The 18,454-nt window shown below is 47.9% G+C and overlaps 1 protein-coding gene across 7 annotated transcripts in view; it reads right to left on the bottom strand.

The window, feature by feature from the left end:
- LOC135029617 (multidrug and toxin extrusion protein 2-like) overlaps positions 1-18,454 on the bottom strand; it is a 486,356-nt gene that overhangs the window by 387,582 nt on the left and 80,320 nt on the right. For 5 of the 7 annotated variants that reach the window (XR_010225784.1, XM_063953866.1, XM_063953871.1 and 2 more), the window contains exon 2: positions 4,516-4,617. The exons of the other annotated variants lie outside the window; for them this stretch is intronic. Coding sequence is in view for 4 of the 5 variants with exons in the window: in XM_063953866.1 (XP_063809936.1) it covers positions 4,516-4,617 (102 nt within the window). In the remaining variant the exon portion in view is untranslated. The remainder of the gene's footprint in view (positions 1-4,515; positions 4,618-18,454) is intronic. 7 annotated transcript variants of the gene reach the window in all.

Genomic DNA, 18,454 nt, shown 5'->3' with positions numbered 1-18,454 from the left:
CTAGATGCAGCCACGCAATCCCGGAGAGCTGCGACGAGTGTGTGTGCCTGATGAAAAAGACCGGAGCCCTCCACTGTAAGTACCTGGCAACCAGGGCGCGTGTGTATACAGCGCCGCCGGGGAGGTGATGGAGCTGCAGCATGAGATGTCAAAATGACATCTAGCACTAAGAGTGCCTCTGCTGCAGCCCTTGAAGTCTTCTATCTTCTTTAAAAAGCTCTTTTCATACCTCTTTTACACTCGCATGAAAATCCCGGGATATTGCACGTGAACGCGCATCATCCCGGGATTTTTGTCAGTGTGAAAGGGTACAGGGACAATTTCCCAGGTCGAGCATCCCGGGATTTCAACCCTGGTCTCGACCAGGGTTGGTCCCGGGACCGTCCTGGGAAGCTGGGTAGTGTGAAAGGGCCCGTCCCGGGATTCACTACCCGGGACTGTTAAAAGGCCTCCGATTGGAGCTTTCATGGGCTCAGAAAAGATGATGTCATCTTTCAGAGCCCTGGGGAGCATCCTTGATGCGTGTGAGGAAGGCAGCATGGCGACCTGGACAGACCAGGAGGTTAGAGAGTTGCTGAGCATTAGGGGAGAGGAGGAAATAATGAGGCAGATCACAGGCACAGTTAAAGATGCAGTCATTTATAAAAACATCTCCAAGATGCTGGAAGCCAGGGGAATCATCCGCACACAGCAGCAAGTGTTAAACAAAATGAAAACTCTTAAAAAGCAGTTTCTGAAGGTGCATGACAACAACAGGAAAAAGAGCGGTGTTGGCCGTATCGACTGGCAGTACTATGACATCTGTGCCAATATCTTTGGAAACACAGCTATATGCAGTCCGGTGAGTCTGTCTTCCAGTTCACAGTACACTGCTACAGAAGGCACTCCAGAAGAGACACAGACAAGCAGTGACGTCTGTCCGTCATCCCCGTTGTTAATTGACGACACACCTGAGGACAGCGACACATCCTCCAAGCCGTCCATAAACACATCCAGAAACGACGACAGCATAACTGCAACCATTGAAGACGTCGTGGAAGCTCAGACCAGTGACAGTGGGACTGTACAAAGTACCGTCACCCCGACTTTACAGAAAAACAGTAAGTACATGTTTAGAAAATAACACTCATAGCACAAATCCACAATTGTTAATCATCCGGTTATGTGTGTAGTATGAGTGGCCAGTGTGGCAGCAGCGTGGTGAGTGCAAATGAGCCCCTTGCAGGATCACTGCGCTCAGCACGCTGCTGGCACGCTTTGCAATTTCTGCCCCCACCCAGGGGGGCTTTGCATTTTTATAAATAGTTCAATGTTGCAGAGTAGCTAGTGTGTAGGTGGATTAATGCCACAAACACATGTTTGCTAACGCTGCTATTTTTATATACGCTCATTTTGTATTTCTTCTCTTCACAGTTTACACCGTACCGCCTAGAAGGAAGAAACTGAGCAAAGCGGAGCAAGTGGCTAAAGCCATGTCAAATGTCCTTGTCGACCAACTCCGAGAGATGGACGCTACAATGTCCGCACAGGAGGATGCAAGGCTCGACAGGTTTCTAGAGGCAGAACGCCAAATGCATGATGCATTTCTTTCCCAAGTCATGACAATGCAGGAACGCATGAGTAGAGAGCAGTATGACCGCCACAGGGAATTGCACCAAATAAACATGGCGTTCTATGAGCGTATGACCAATACCTCAAAAGCACCAATCCAACACCACAACTCACAATACCCTGAGCAGGGTTTTTCATCATTTAATCCTGGCCCATACTATGCCCCAAATACTGCACCATCTAGTGCGCAAAGCACAGAGTTTACTGTATTGCGCAATTTGCCGTGAAACACAGTGAATTTCTTATTGTTGTTATTTGTTGTTAAATAACCACAGTGTGGTCATTGTTTATGCACAACTGTTTGTGCCTTCTTTAATTTTTTTTCTATGTTCTGTTTTGTATAGTGTCTACATTAAAGCACTTTTTATTTATTTTTTACACAGTAATAATATACTGCAGGGACACTGTGGTTTATGGTGTTGTATCTACAAGCCTACCAGTGTTTTTTTTTTTTATGCCAATCAAAACTTGTTTGCAAATCTATGCATAACATTCCCATTTGTGCGTAACAGTAGACCATGTTTTCAATGTTTTCTACATTGTTTCTGCATATATACAAAGTTTGTGGCAATGTGTTTTTTTTTGGAAAATCATAAATATTGAAACCAAAGATCAAAGGTGGAATACAAAATAAAAAAAACGTAATTCACCAAACATGTTGTGCTGATTCTTAAACACTATTGTACCAGTGCTGCAAGGTTGGACGTAATAGTGTGGCGTATTTGTTCTGCAGCGGAGTTTGAGGCAGTCCCAAACAAAGCACCTTCCACATGTGGGTTTATAACCTCAGGGTCCTGCACAGTCCACTCAGGAAGGAATAGCTCATTTTTCAGTTCACAGATGCTGTGCAGTATACAGCACGCAGCTACTACATTAGGCATATTCTTTAGGTCCACATCATTGCGCTTCATCAAACAACGCCATCTTCCTTTTAACCTGCCAAAGGCGTTCTCAAACACCATCCTTGCTGAACTCAGGGTGTGAGTATAGGTTTGTTCCTCTGGAGTTAACTGGACCTGTTGGGTGTAGCCTTTCATAATCCAGGGGCGTAAAGGGTATGCAGCATTCCCGATGATGTGGACATGGATCTCCACCCCATTCACAATCTTTGCACACTCTTTGGGGTACAGCCAGCCTCCCTGGTTCTCCTCTACGATGTTGTACAGGTCAGAATTGGCAAGAACTCGGGAGTCATGAGATCGGCCTGGCCAGCCAATAAACACATCTAGGAAACTAAAGAACAGTAAAATTTTAAAAAGTTAGAATGTAAAACTCACACATGCAACTCATCCCACCACCCCAAAAATAAACACTTACCAATATTTGTGGTCCACAACAGCCTGTAATATGATGGAGTGCCAGCCCTTCCTATTAAAATAGTCAGCATGGTTGTCACGTGGGGCAATAATGGGGATGTGTGTCCCATCAATCGCTCCTCCACACTGCGGATAGCCTCGCTTCACAAATCCTTTGATGGTATCCTGTAAGCGCTGTCCTTGTGGTAGAGATATGAAGCGCTTGTATAAGGTAGATACAATTGCTTTAGTCACCTGGTGGACTATGACACAGCAGGTGGAGATCGCAACACCGAACAAGCATGAGACTGAGCGGTACTTTCCTGGGGTAGCATACCACCACAATGCAATTGCTAATCTCCTGCGTGCCTCGATGGGTCTCCTAAGCCTGGTGGTCTGCATGTCAAGTGCTGGGGTAAGTAATTCCAGGATGTAGTTAAAGGTTGCACAAGACACACGGAAGTTAGCCATCCACTCCTCATCCTGGTAAGCTTCCACGGTCCTCATAAAGGCTTCTCCGTGCCGGCGATCTCTGGACCAAAATGAGCGGTTAGGGCCCATACTCACGCTCAGGATGGTACTCATCCTGGATGATATGAGGGCTCTCCTCCTGCGCAAATATTGGCGGCGACTAGCAGACCTATCCAGTATAAATTGCGCCCTCCTCCTCATAAAATATATGTGCAGTATACTGCACAGTGTGACAAGCTGCATCATGCTGTCAGTGGCTGTATGAAACATCTGCAAAGCAGAAAGAATCATGAGCTCAGGCATACACACTGGTACTCCGTCGGCCATGACGGCAGCAATGGTGTGAGCAGGCACCACCCCTCCCTTTGTTGACTAGTGTGACCTCATCTATGTGAGCCAGAAAAGGCCATTTCTAATGACATGCATATGCATTTGCAGGGATATCCCGGGATCAGTGTAAATGGGGCTGTCCCGGGTCGATCCCAGGTCTTAGTGCAGTGTGAAAGGGGTCAGTCCCGGGAAGGCATCCTGGGATGCATCCCGGGAAGCATCCCGGGAGTGACCCGGGAGTGCGAGTGTAAAAGGGGTATTAGTGTTAGTGTCCTGCACTGCAGGCACCAACTTACAAACTGAGCTCCTGTGCACGGAGGCAGGGTTATAGAGGAGGCGGCATTAAGCATCTTGGGAACAGTCAAAGCTTTTAGCCTGTTGGTGCTTCGGATCAAGAACCTATGCTACACCCCGATGTTATCCCTGTGGAACCCAGTGTACCCGCTGCACAAATAAATTTTTTGAATAATAAAATACTTAATAAGAATATATAATTCATCTATTATAAGGAAATATAAGGAAGCATGAGGAAAGCGGAAACTGTTGCAAGATATGTTTCTGTATTCAAGCAGCAACATCTAGGGAAAATTAACACTCTTTCTGTATCAAAATAATAAAAGAAAGCTATTTTTACAGGTACATTTAATTACTCATTTTACATTACTTTACTAATACAAATAAGCTTTATCTATGATCATCATACAAAACCAGCTGGAATTGGTAAGTTTGTCTAATTTAAATTCATAAAAATATTTTTTCATTTGTTCCTATTTGAGACACAATTTATATGTAATACATTAATACTTACAGCTACAGCAAGTGTCACTGCGTCTAGTTCAATCTTCCCCAAATGGCCACAGAATATGGAGCTCACAATACTAATGAGATATTCCATCAATTGTGAGAGACACTAAAACAAAACAATGAAATACATTTATATAGTGTGATTATATAGCATTTGTATTCTCAGGACTAACAAAAATGAGAACTACTGATCCCACCATGAACAGATTTATGAACGGTGGGCTTGATTCATTAATGATTGCAAATGCAAAGCTGTTCGCAGCAGCTTTGCATTTGCAGTCCTTAGTAATGCAAATGCAGGAAAAGGCATTTGTGATGCAACCGCATATCAGATGAACATCTCGACCATCGGTCACGATGTTCATCTGCGACGGCAGGCTGACTAAGCTTCAGCTTACTTAGCCTTGCCATCACAGGACAGCTTGTGGGGCCCAGGAAACTGCGTCTCGCGACGCAGTCCTTGGCCTCGCTACTCCCTGAAAATGTTTTCCCAAATGCCGTCTGCCCCCACACCATGTCCCTCCCCGCGAATGCCTCTTCCTGTCAATCGGGCAGACGCATTTGCATATCTGCGCCGCGACCGTAGGAACCGTTCTGCACATGCGCAGAACAGGTCCCATGCACACACAGTCCCTGAACTTCTCTGAAATGCAGTAAGGAACGCTTTTGCGATCCTTACTGAATTAGCCTCTGTAATCTGAGTGGAAGTGTACTCTTAGGGATATATATACTAAATGGCGGCGTTTCAAATCCACTGCTTTCCGGTGGTTGTGGCAGCATGATTTAAAAGAGTAATAAAGATAAATGCAAAACCCACCTGGTTTTTCAGTTAATATATTTGCCCTTTTAAACAACACGTCAGAACTGCAGTCAAGCGGTGGCCTTGAAAAGCCACGACTTAGTAAATATGGGCCAAAGTTTGAAAGTCAATTTTGGTACAGGAATCCTGTATAGTAAAGTCTACAGTTACCTAGCTGCAATCACCAGTTGGAAATACTTGTATATTAAACCTACATTATAGAAACGGTATGGGATTTAGGGTCGACAGTGTCTAGGTCGACACACATCATGTTGACACCTATTGGACGACAGTGAGTAGGTAGACACAGGAAATAGGTCGACACTGCCATTATGTCGACGTAAATAAGGTCGACATGTGAAAAGGTCGACATGGGTTTTTGTGTTTTTTTGGTGACGTTTTCTCTGTAAAGTGACCAGGAACCGTGTCCCCTCGCATGGCTCGCTTCGTTTGCCATGCTTCGGGCAATTCCCAATTGTAGTCCACGTGGATCGTAAAGTATGAAAAAGTCCAAAATAAGAAAAAAAAATGAGAAAAACTCATGTCGACCTTTTTCCATGTTGATCTTGTTCAGATCGACCAAATGGCCGTGTCGACCTGTGTTAATGTCAATGACTGTGGCTGTCAGGATTCCGGCACCGGGATGGAGATCCTATTCGGGATTCTGGCCTCGGTATTTTGAAGCTGGCTCACCTGGGCTTTGTAGCCTAAAGGGCCCCATACACTAGAACGATAATGTCCGAATTCATCCGATTTCGTCCATTCGGGCCGACATATCGTATGAAATTGGGCATTTCGGATGTGTTTTACATACAATCCAATCCGATGCGTGGTCCCGTGAGCATCAGATCGGATCCCCCAGATTGACTGTGCTGCACTCGTGATATGTCGGACCCCGCAGGCTTGGCTGGGATCGCACAAGATACATTGTAATCAAAAGGACCGCATACGATGTATCATATGCTATCCTGCCACCCGGGAGGCTGCCGGGGTGATCGCCTGCGACATGAGGGTCCGACATGTCACATTAGTGTATGGGGCCCTTAACACTCTGTTGTTTTAAAAAAAAAAAAAAATAGTGGGAGGTCAAAAAGCATTAGGTCCCCCAAATTTTCCACTACCAGCCCTAACCATTACCAGCCACGGCTGGTGGCACAATAGCTTTAAAAAAAAATAATAATAAGAATTTACTCACCGGTAATTCTATTTCTCGTAGTACGTAGTGGATGCTGGGAACTCCGTAAGGACCATGGGGAATAGACGGGCTCCGCAGGAGACTGGGCACTCTAAAGAAAAGATTAGGTACTATCTGGTGTGCACTGGCTCCTCCCTCTATGCCCCTCCTCCAGACCTCAGTTAGGGAAACTGTGCCCGGAAGAGCTGACACAACAAGGAAAAGAAATTTGAATCCAGGGTAAGACTCATACCAGCCACACCAATCACACCGTACAACTTGTGATAACCTTACCCAGTTAACAGTATGAACAACAACTGAGCCTCACTCAACGGATGGCTCATAACAATAACCCTTATTTAAGCAATAACTATATACACGTATTGCAGAAAGTCCGCACTTGGGACGGGCGCCCAGCATCCACTACGGACTATGAGAAATAGAATTACCGGTGAGTAAATTCTTATTTTCTCTGACGTCCTAGTGGATGCTGGGAACTCCGTAAGGACCATGGGGATTATACCAAAGCTCCCAAACGGGCGGGAGAGTGCGGATGACTCTGCAGCACCGAATGAGCAAACACAAGGTCCTCCTCAGCCAGGGTATCAAACTTGTAGAACTTTGCAAATGTGTTTGAACCCGACCAAGTAGCCGCTCGGCAAAGCTGTAAAGCCGAGACCCCTCGGGCAGCCGCCCAAGAAGAGCCCACCTTCCTTGTGGAATGGGCTTTTACTGATTTTGGATGCGGCAATCGAGCAGCAGAATGAGCTAGCTGAATCGTGCTACAGATCCAGCGCGCAATAGTTTGCTTTGAAGCAGGAGCACCCAGCTTGTTGGGTGCATGCAGGATAAACAGCGAGTCAGTCTTCCTGACTCCAGCCGTTCTGGAAACATATATTTTCAAAGCCCTGACTACGTCCAGTAACTTGGAGTCCTCCAAGTCCCGAGTAGCCGCAGGCACCACAATAGGTTGGTTCAAATGAAACGATGATACCACCTTTGGGAGAAACTGGGGACGAGTCCTCAATTCTGCCCTGTCCATATGGAAGATCAGATATGGGCTTTTACATGACAAAGCCGCCAATTCCGACACACGCCTAGCCGATGCTAAGGCCAACAGCCTGACCACTTTCCACGTGAGATACTTTAGTTCCACGGTCCTAAGTGGCTCAAACCAGTGTGATTTCAGGAAATCCAAATCCCAGGGTGCCACTGGTGACACAAAAGGGGGCTGAATATGCAGCACTCCCTTAACAAACGTCTGAACCTCAGGCAGTGAAGCCAGTTCTTTTTGAAAGAAAATGGATAGGGCCGAAATCTGGACCTTTATGGACCCCAATTTTAGGCCCATAGTCACCCCTGACTGTAGGAAGTGCAGGAAACGACCCAGCTGGAATTCCTCTGTAGGGGCCTTCCTGGCCTCACACCAAGCAACATATTTTCGCCATATACGGTGATAATGCTTTGCTGTCACGTCTTTCCTAGCCTTTATCACCGTAGGAATAACTTAATCCGGAATGCCTTTTTCAGCTAGGATCCGGCGTTCAACCGCCATGCCGTCAAACGCAGCCGCGGTAAGTCTTGGAACAGACAGGGCCCTTGTTGCAGCAGGTCCTGTCTGAGAGGCAGAGGCCATGGGTCCTCTGTGCGCATTTCTTGCAGTTCCGGGTACCAAGTCCTTCTTGGCCAATCCAGAACAATGAGTATTGTTCTTATTCCTCTCTTTCTTACTATTCTCAGTACCTTGGGTATGAGAGGAAGAGGAGGGAACACATATACCGACTGGTACACTCACGGTGTCACTAGGGCGTCCACAGCTATCGCCTGAGGGTCCCTTGACCTGGCGCAATATCTTTTTAGCTTTTTGTTGAGGCGGGATGCCATCATGTCCACCTGTGGCAGTTCCCATCGCTTTGCGATCTGTGTGAAGACTTCTTGATGAAGTCCCCACTCTCCCGGGTGGAGGTCGTGTCTGCTGAGGAAGTCTGCTTCCCAGTTGTCCACTCCCGGAATGAACACTGCTGACAGTGCTTGCACGTGATTCTCCGCCCACCGAAGAATCTTTGTGGCTTCCGCCATTGCCATCCTGCTTCTTGTGCAGCCCTTGCGGTTTACATGGGCGACCGCCGTGATGTTGTCTGACTGAATCAGTACTGGTCGGTTTCGAAGCAGGGGCTCTGCTTGACTCAGGGCGTTGTAAATGGCCCTTAGTTCCAGTATATTTATGTGTAGAGAAGTCTCCAGACTTGACCACAGCCCTTGGAAGTTTCTTCCCTGAGTGACTGCCCCCCATCCTCGGAGGCTTGCATCCGTGGTCACCAGGACCCAGTCCTGTATGCCGAACCTGCGGCCCTCGAGAAGGTGAGCACTCTGCACCCTTGTGGACAGGGTGATCAGCCGATGCATCTGAAGATGCGATCCGGACCACTTGTCCAACAGATCCCACTGAAAGATCCTCGCATGGAACCTGCCGAAGGGAATGGCTTCGTATGAAGCCACCATCTTTCCCAGGACTCGCGTGCAGTGATGCACCGATACCTGTTTTGGTTTCAGGAGGTCCCTGACCAGAGATGCTAATTCCTGGGCCTTCTCCACCGGGAGAAACACCTTCTTGTGTTCTGTGTCCAGAATCATGCCCAGGAAAAGCAGACGCGTCGTAGGAATCAGCTGCGACTTTGGAACATTCAGAATCCAGCCGTGCTGTTGCAACACTTCCTGAGAGAGTGCTACGCTGACCAACAACTGCTCCCTGGACCTCGCCTTTATGAGGAGATCGTCCAAGTACGGGATAATTATAACTCCCTTCTGCCGAAGGAGTATCATCATTTCGGCCATTACCTTAGTAAATATTCTCGGTGCCGTGGACAGGCCAAACGGCAACGTCTGGAACTGGTAATGACAGTCCTGTACCACAAACCTGAGGTACTCCTGGTGAGGCGGGTAAATGGGGACATGCAAGTAAGCATCTTTGATGTCCAGCGACACCATAAAATCCTCCTCTTCCAGGCTTGCAATAACCGCTCTGAGCGATTCCATTTTGAACTTGAATTTCTTTATATAAGTGTTCAAGGATTTTAAATTCAGAATGGGTCTCACCGAACCGTCCGGTTTCGGTACCACAAACATTGTGGAATAGTAACCCCTTCCCTGTTGAAGGAGGGGGACCCTGACAATCACTTGCTGGAGGTACAGCTTGTGAATTGCCGCCAGTACTACCTCCCTTTCCATGGGGGAAGCTGGCAAGGCTGATTTGAGGTAACGGCGGGGTGGAGTCGCTTCGAATTCCATCTTGTATCCCTGAGATACAATTTGTATAGCCCAGAGATCCACCTGTGAGCGAACCCACTGGTTGCTGAAGTTTTGGAGACGCGCCCCCACCGCACCTGGCTCCGCCTGTGGAGCCCCAACGTCATGCGGTGGAAGCAGGGGAGGACTTTTGTTCCTGGGAACTGGCTGCATGGTGCAGCTTCTTACCTCTACCCCTGCCTCTGGCAAGAAAGGATGCGCCCCTGACCCTCTTGCCTTTTTGGGAACGAAAGGACTGCATTTGATAATACGGTGCTTTCTTAGGCTGTGAGGAAACCTGAGGCAAGAAAGTCGACTTTCCAGCTGTCGCTGTAGACACGAGGTCCGACAGACCGTCCCCAAACAATTCCTCACCCTTATAAGGCAAAACCTCCATGCGTTTTTTAGAATCAGCATCTCCTGTCCATTGCCGAGTCCATAAGACCCTCCTGGCAGAAATGGACATAGCATTAATTCTAGAGCCCAGCAGGCAAATGTCCCTCTGAGCATCCCGCATATATAAGACGACGTCTTTGATATGGCCCAGGGTTAGCAAAACAGTATCTCTGTCGAGGGAATCTATGTCGTCTAACAGAGTATCTGTCCACGCTGCTACAGCACTACACATCCAGGCTGAAGCAATAGCAGGTCTCAGTAGAGTACCAGAGTGTGTATACACTGACTTCAGGATAGCTTCCTGCTTTCTATCCGCAGGCTCCTTTAGGGCGGCCGTATCCTGAGACGGCAGGGCCACCTTTTTAGATAAGCGTGTCAGAGCCTTGTCCACCCTAGGGGATGTTTCCCAACGTAACCTGTCTGTTGGCGGGAAAGGGTACGCCATCAGTAACCTCTTAGAAATCACTAATTTCTTATCAGGGGAACTCCACGCTTCTTCACACAATTCATTTAATTCATCAGATGGGGGAAAAGTCACTGGCTGCTTTTTCTCCCCAAACATATAAACCCTCTTGGTATTAACAGGGTTAATCTCAGAAATGTGTAATACATCCTACATTGCAATAATCATGTATCGGATGGCCTTGGTCATTTTAGACTGTAAATGTGCCTCATCATCGTCGACACTGGAGTCTGACTCTGTGTCAATCATCTGAGATAGAGGGCGTTTATGAGCCCCTGACGGTTTCTGAGTCGCCTGGGCAGGCGCGGGCTGAGACCCCGGCTGTCCTAAGGCTGCAGCGTCATCAAACCTTTTATGTAAGGAGTTTACATTGTCATTTAAGACCTTCCACATATCCATCCAATCAGGTGTCGGCCCCGACGGAGGCGACACCACACTTATCTGCCCTTGCTCCGCCTCCACGTAACCTTCCTCATCAAACATGTCGACACAGCTGTACCGACACACCGCACACACACACAGGGAATGCTCAGACTGAGGACAGGACCCCACAAAGTCCTTTGGGGAGACAGAGAGAGAGTATGCCAGCACACACCACAGCGCTATATAACACAGGGATTCTCACTGATAATAAGTGATTTACCCAATAGCTGCTTTATATGTCTTATTTGTGCCTAAATGTATGTGCCCCCCCTCTATTTTTAACCCGTCTTGTACCTGGATACTGCAGGGGAGAGCCTGGGGAGCTGCTTCCAGCGGAGCTGTGAAGAGAAAATGGCGCTGGTGTGCTGAGGAAGAAGGCCCCGCCCCCTCAGCGGCGGGCTTCTGTCCCGCTTTCTGTGTGAAAAAATGGCGGAGGTTTTTACATATATACAGTGCCAGACTGTATATATGTATTTTTATGCCAAAAGGTACTTCAATTGCAGCCCAGGGCGCCCCCCCCCCAGCGCCCTGCACCCTACAGTGACCGGAGTGTGTAAGTGTGCTGGGAGCAATGGGAGTCTTCAGCCGCCGATTTCGTCGTCTTCAAGCTTCTGTTCTTCTGGATCTGCGAGGGGGACGGCGGCGCGGCTCCGGGAACGGACGATCGAGGACTGGTGCCTGTGTTCGAACCCTCTGGAGCTAATGGTGTCCAGTAGCCTAAGAAGCACAAGCTAGCTGCAAGCAGGTAGGTTTGCTTCTCTCCTCTTAGTCCCACGTAGCAGTGAGTCTGTTGCCAGCAGAAGCTCACTGAAAATAAAAAACCTAATAAATACTTTCTTTACTAGTAAGCTCAGGAGAGCCCACTAGGAGCACCCAGCTCTGGCCGGGCACAGATTCTAACTGAGGTCTGGAGGAGGGGCATAGAGGGAGGAGCCAGTGCACACCAGATAGTACCTAATCTTTTCTTTAGAGTGCCCAGTCTCCTGCGGAGCCCGTCTATTCCCCATGGTCCTTACGAAGTTCCCAGCATCCACTAGGACATCAGACAAATAGGATTTTAGTACCTACCGGTAAATCCTTTTCTCTTAGTCCGTAGAGGATACTGGGGACTCCAAAAGGACCATGGGGTATAGACGGATCCGCAGGAGCTTGGGCACACTATAAAGACTTAAACTGGGTGTGAACTGGCTCCTCCCTCTATGCCCCTCCTCCAGACCTCAGTTAGAAAACTGTGCCCAGGAGAGATGGACAATTTCAAGGAAAGAATTTATTGTTATAAACACGGTGAGTGTCCTACCAGCTCACACCTCAAACACACCGTAGAACGTGGCATTCAGTAGAATACCAGCCAACGGCATGAACAAAACACAGCCACATCCTGAGAGAATATGTAACACAACCCGTGTGTCCACATAAGCAAAAATAAGAACCCGCATGCCATGGCATGAACAACGGTAGCAACTGCCACACAGAGAAGAGACACCACCAGGGTGTAACCAAAAGCATTAACTGCAGACACAGTACGCACTGGGATGGGCGCCCAGCATCTTCTACGGACTAAGAGAAAAGGATTTACCGGTAGGTACTAAAATCCTATTTTCTCATACGTCCTAGAGGATGCTGGGGACTCCAAAAGGACCATGGGGTTTATACCAAAGCTCCAAAATGGGCGGGAGAGTGCAGACGACTCTGCAGCACCGAATGAGCAAACATAAGGTCCCCAAAAACAGGGTATCAAACTTGTAGAGCAGAGCAAAAGCGTTTGATCCCGACCAAGAATCCGCTCGGCAATGTTGAACCGCCGAGACTCCTCGGGCATCCGCCCAACAAAAGCCCATCTTCCCAAAAGAATGAACTTCCGACTTCGGTGACGGCAAATCAGCCGTAGAACGAACATGCCAAACCGCATCACAGATTCAGCAAGTAACAGACTGCATAACGCAGTCTCCCAAACCAAGCTGGGAACATACCAGACAAACAGAGCCTCAGTTTCTCCAAACTGAGCCAAATTGACGACCTACATACTCAAATCCCTGGCTAGATCGAGGGAATTTGAATCAGCTAATGCAGTGTTTCCCAACCTCGGTCCTCAAGGCACACTAACAGTCCTGGTTTTAGTGATATCCAGGCTTAAACACAGGTGACTTAATTAGTACCTCAGTTATTTTGATTTAACCATTTTAACCATATGTGCTGAAGCCTGGATATCACTAAAACCTGCTCTGTTGGTGTGCCTTGAGGACCGTGGTTGGGAATGCCTGAGCTAATGCCTAAGTAACCACCGGCATCAAAATAGGCCGATTTCTGCGAAACCCAGAAACCACTCTTGGTAGAACTACCAACCGAGTACTCAATTCCTCTCTATCCACCCGAAAGATCAAACAAGGCTCTTGTGAGATAAAACCACCACTTCCGACACCCGCCTTGCAGACGTCAAAGCCAATAGCCTGACCACTTTCCAAGAGATACATTTTGTAAAGAAACTTATTAGGCTTGCCTCCACACCGGCTTGTAAAGCCTGGATAAGCACGACCTAGCTGAAAGTCCTCCATAGGAGCCTTCCAGGATACACACCGAGACACATAATTACTCCAACAACGGTGGTAACGCTGTGCCGTTAGTTCTTTCCTAGCTTGAAGAATTGAGGAAAGGACTTCACTGGGAACTCCCGTTCGTCTTAGGATATGGCATTCAACCGCCCCGCCTTCAGACGCAGCCGCGGTAAGTCCTGATACACGCCCTGATGTTGTTGTAACATTACCTCACGTAAAGGAAGAGGGCAGTAATTTTCTATGAGTAAACCATGAAAAACTGGATAGCCAACCCTCGCTGGCTAGACCGGATTTAAGAGGATCACCGGAACCTTCGATCATCTTACGCTTACCACTGTCAGAAAAGTGAAAGCGGAGAGGCCACATAGACCGACTGAAAACACCCACGGTGTCACGAGGATGTCCACTGCTATATCTTGAGCGTCCCTTGACCTAGAACAATCTCCTTGAGGCCTCTCGTTGAGGCGAGACGCCAATATGTCCAATTGCGACACTCCTCAAAGACTTGTCACGTCTGGGAAAGCTTCTCGATGATGACTGAATTTTTCCCAGCTGGATATCGTGTCAGCAGAGGAAATCTATTTCTCCGTCGTTTACCTCCGGAACGGAGACAGCTAATATAGCGTTTACCAGACTTCCCAATCAACTGCAAACTGTGCATCTTCTGCCATTGTCGCTTTGCTCCTTGTTCCGCCATAGCGGCTTACTTACGCCACTGCTGACAAGTTGTCTGGCAGAATTAACACGGGCAGAACACGAAGAATACGTTCGTCTAAAATAGCTCTTAATTCAAGAAAGCTTACAGCAGACAAGTTTCCCAACTTGACCTCATCCTCTGGAAATACGTCCCTTGCAAAGGACTGCTCCCCAGCTTCGGAGATCTGTATGTACGGACACCAGGATCTAAACCTGGATTCCTAACCTTCAATCCTCTAGAAAGAAAGAACCGAGCAGACACCACAGGAGCGATGTCCTGGCCGTTTTGATTATATTCCGGTGCATGCGCAGATGAGACCCGGACCACATTTCCAACTGGTCCCATGAAAACCACTCTGGTATTAGACCTGCTCACCGAAAAAGGCCCCTTAGGCCGCACCCATCTGTCTTATTAACGGAACATATTGATGAGGTGTCACAGCAAAGCCGATCCAACTCTGGATCCTCAGACCTCTTTCCACAGGAAAAACACCGAACCTTAACCGGTCAGTATCTACTCTGAAACCCACTTCTGACATCTGCGTCGTTGGGAACAACAGCCAATCCCTGCGCCGAAGAACAGTCAGAGAGACACAACGATATGCACCTTTATACAGGGACAACCAGACAATGTCCTGAACGTGACGCACCTCTGTATGGCGTCGCGTGCTACCTCCCCTTTCATAGGGGAAAGGCAAGATCTATTAGAAAAAACAGTAAGGGGAAACAACCGTAACTCAGATTGTTCCCCTTTGGCTTCTATAAATAACTCACAGGTCCTAGTCTATTCCTGGACTAACTGAAAATCAGTAGACAAGTGGTCAACGGAGTGGGTACCAGCCAGATAGACTCAGCGACAGTGGTGTATGTAGTGGAAACAGAAAAGGACGTCCACTTCTGCGAACCTAACAAGGCTGCAGAACACTTACCTTTTCACCTTCCACTGTCTGCACAGAAAAGGAAAAAGGAACGGTATCGAACCGGTTAAAACGACTGCATCCCACAAAAGAATGCGTCACCAACCGTTGTGAAGGAGGTTAACTCACGAATTTAGACTTACCAGCGAAAACCGCCGAGATTGACTGAAGAGAGGCCACACCAAACAGCTGTATACCTCCCACCAGCATCTCCCGAAGACCTCCTCCGCATTTTTCCGGTCACACCTCCTGCTGTCACGTGGCAGCCTGCTGTAATGTTATAAGGAAAAATCTGGGTAGGATAATTCTATCGGATGCCTACCCGACTACAACACTCCCTCAAGTGCATACAGTGCAAATAAGGTCAAAGTATAGAAATAAAATTTCACTAAGCTGCCTGTGTATGATCCTTTGCGACCGGGCTCTGCGTCGACCAGGAGTTGACTGACATAATTTTCTCTCCGCTTTGTGAAGAGAATAATATTCAGACTCCTTGAGAGGATCGAAACCAACTCGTCACGGCCAATCTAGAGCTTAATCAACAGAGCGACCAGGACATGATAAGAATACCATTATTTCAGCATTCATGAATATACATCCTGTAATACACAATAAAACACATATATCCTAACCATGCATATATAACCTATATCTACATATATATACATATAGATATAACCCATACGCAAGTGGATTTTCCAGACCTGTCAGGTCCCTAGTGACAGTAATGTGTTGCGAATGTGTATGACCATGTACTGACATGCCCCCGATGTGGATCTACCAGGAACGTTATGGTCGACAGAAACTTAGTAAATGTCGACAGCAAGGAATAGTAAGTTGGCAAAAAATAAGATTTTACTTATCGGTAAATCTATTTCTCGTAGTCCGTAGAGGATGCTGGGACTCAGTAAGGACCATGGGGAATAGACGGGCTCCGCAGGAGATAGGGCACTTTAAGAAAGCTTTGGACTCTGGGTGTGCACTGGCTCCTCCCTCTATGCCCCTCCTCCAGACCTCAGTTAGGGAAACTGTGCCCAGAGGAGATGGACAGTACGAGGAAGGATTTTTGTAAATCTAAGGGCGAGATCCATACCAGCCACACCAATCACACCGTATAACTTGTGATAAACTTACCCAGTTAACAGTATGAACAACAACATAGCCACGGTTCCACCGAAAAACTATAACATAACCCTTATGTAAGCAATAACTATATACAAGTCTTGCAGAAGAAGTCCGCACATGGGATGGGCGCCCAGCATCCTCTACGGACTATGAGAAATAGATTTACCGGTAAGTAAAATCTTATTTCTCTAACGTCCTAGTGGATGCTGGGACTCCGTAAGGACCATGGGGATTATACCAAAGCTCCCAAACGGGCGAGAGAGTGCGGATGACTCTGCAGCACCGATTGAGCAAACAGGAGGTCCTCCTCAGCCAGGGTATCAAACTTATAGAACTTTGCAAAGGTGTTTGTCCCCGACCAAGTAGCTGCTCGGCACAACTGTAATGCCGAGACCCCTCGGGCAGCCGCCCAAGAAGAGCCCACTTTCCTAGTGGAGTGGGCCTTAACCGATTTCGGTAACGGCAATCCTGCCGTAGAATGCGCCTGCTGAATCGTGTTACAGATCCAGCGAGCAATAGTCTGCTTTGAAGCAGGAGCGCCAACCTTGTTGGCCGCATACAGGGGGTCATTCCGAGTTGTTCGCTCGGTAAAAATCTTCGCATCGCAGCGATTTTCCGCTTAATGTGCATGCGCAATGTCCGCACTGCGACTGCGCCAAGTAAATTTGCTATGCAGTTAGGATTTTTACTCACGGCTTTTTCTTCGTTCTGGCGATCGTAATGTGATTGACAGGAAATGGGTGTTACTGGGCGGAAACAGGCCGTTTTATGGGCGTGTGGGAAAAAACGCTACCGTTTCCGGAAAAAACGCAGGAGTGGCCGGAGAAACGGGGGAGTGTCTGGGCGAACGCTGGGTGTGTTTGTGACGTCAAACCAGGAACGACAAGCACTGAAATGATCGCAGATGCCGAGTAAGTCTGGAGCTACTCAGAAACTGCTACGAGGTGTGTAATCGCAATATTGCGAATACATCGTTCGCAATTTTAAGATGCTAAGATTCACTCCCAGTAGGCGGCGGCTTAGCATGAGCAAATCTGCTGAAATCCGCTTGCGAGCGAACAACTCGGAATGACCCCCCACAGAACGAACAAAGCTTCAGTCTTCCTGATTCTAGCCGTTCTGGTCACATAAATCTTCAAAGCCCTGACTACATCCAGGGACTCGGAATCCTCCAAGTCCTGTGTAGCCACAGGCACGACAATAGGTTGGTTCACATGAAAAGATGAGACCACTTTTGGCAGAAAGTGAGGGCGATTCCTCAACTCTGCCCTATCCACGTGAAAAACCAAGTATGGGCTTTTATGTGATAAAGCCGCCAATTCGGAAACACGTCTTGCCGAAGCTAACGCCAACAACATGACCACTTTCCACGTGAGGTATTTCAACTCCACAGTTTTGAGTGGTTCAAACCAAGGTGACTTGAGGAAACGTAACACCACGTTAACATCCCAAGGCGCCACCGGAGGCACAAAGGGAGGCTGAATATGCAGCACTCCCTTCACAAAGGTCTGTACTTCAGGAATAGAGACCAATTCTCTTTGAAAGAAAATGGATAAGGCCGAAATCTGGACCTCTATGGACCCTAATTTTAGGCCCAAAGTCACTCCTGTTTGAAGGAAGTGAAGTAGACGGCCCAAATGGAACTCCTCCGTAGGAGCAGCTCTGGCCTCACACCAAGAAACATATTTCCGCCATATACGGTGATTATGTTTTAACGTCACGTCTTTCCTAGCCTTGATCAGGGTAGGAATGACTTCCTCCGGAATCCCTTTTTCCGCTAGGATCCGGCGTTCAACCGCCATGCCGTCAAACGCAGCCGCGGTAAGTCTTGGAACAGACAGGGCCCCTGCCGCAGCAGGTCCTGCCTTAGAGGAAGAGGCCACGGATCCCCTGCGAGCAACTCTTGCAGCTCCGGATACCAAGTCCTCCGTGGCCAATCCGGAACAATGAGTATTGTTCTGACCCTGCTTCTTCGTATTATTCTCAACACCTTGGGTATGAGAGGAAGAGGAGGAAACACATAGACCGATCTGAACACCCAAGGTGTCACCAGAGCGTCTACCGCTACCGCCTGAGGGTCCCTTGACCTGGCGCAATACCGCTTTAGCTTTTT

This window comes from Pseudophryne corroboree, chromosome 2 (assembly GCF_028390025.1).
Source record: "Pseudophryne corroboree isolate aPseCor3 chromosome 2, aPseCor3.hap2, whole genome shotgun sequence".
NCBI lineage: Eukaryota > Metazoa > Chordata > Amphibia > Anura > Myobatrachidae > Pseudophryne > Pseudophryne corroboree.
Note: the sequence above shows the minus strand (reverse complement) of the source record. Positions and strands in the feature narration are given on the sequence as shown.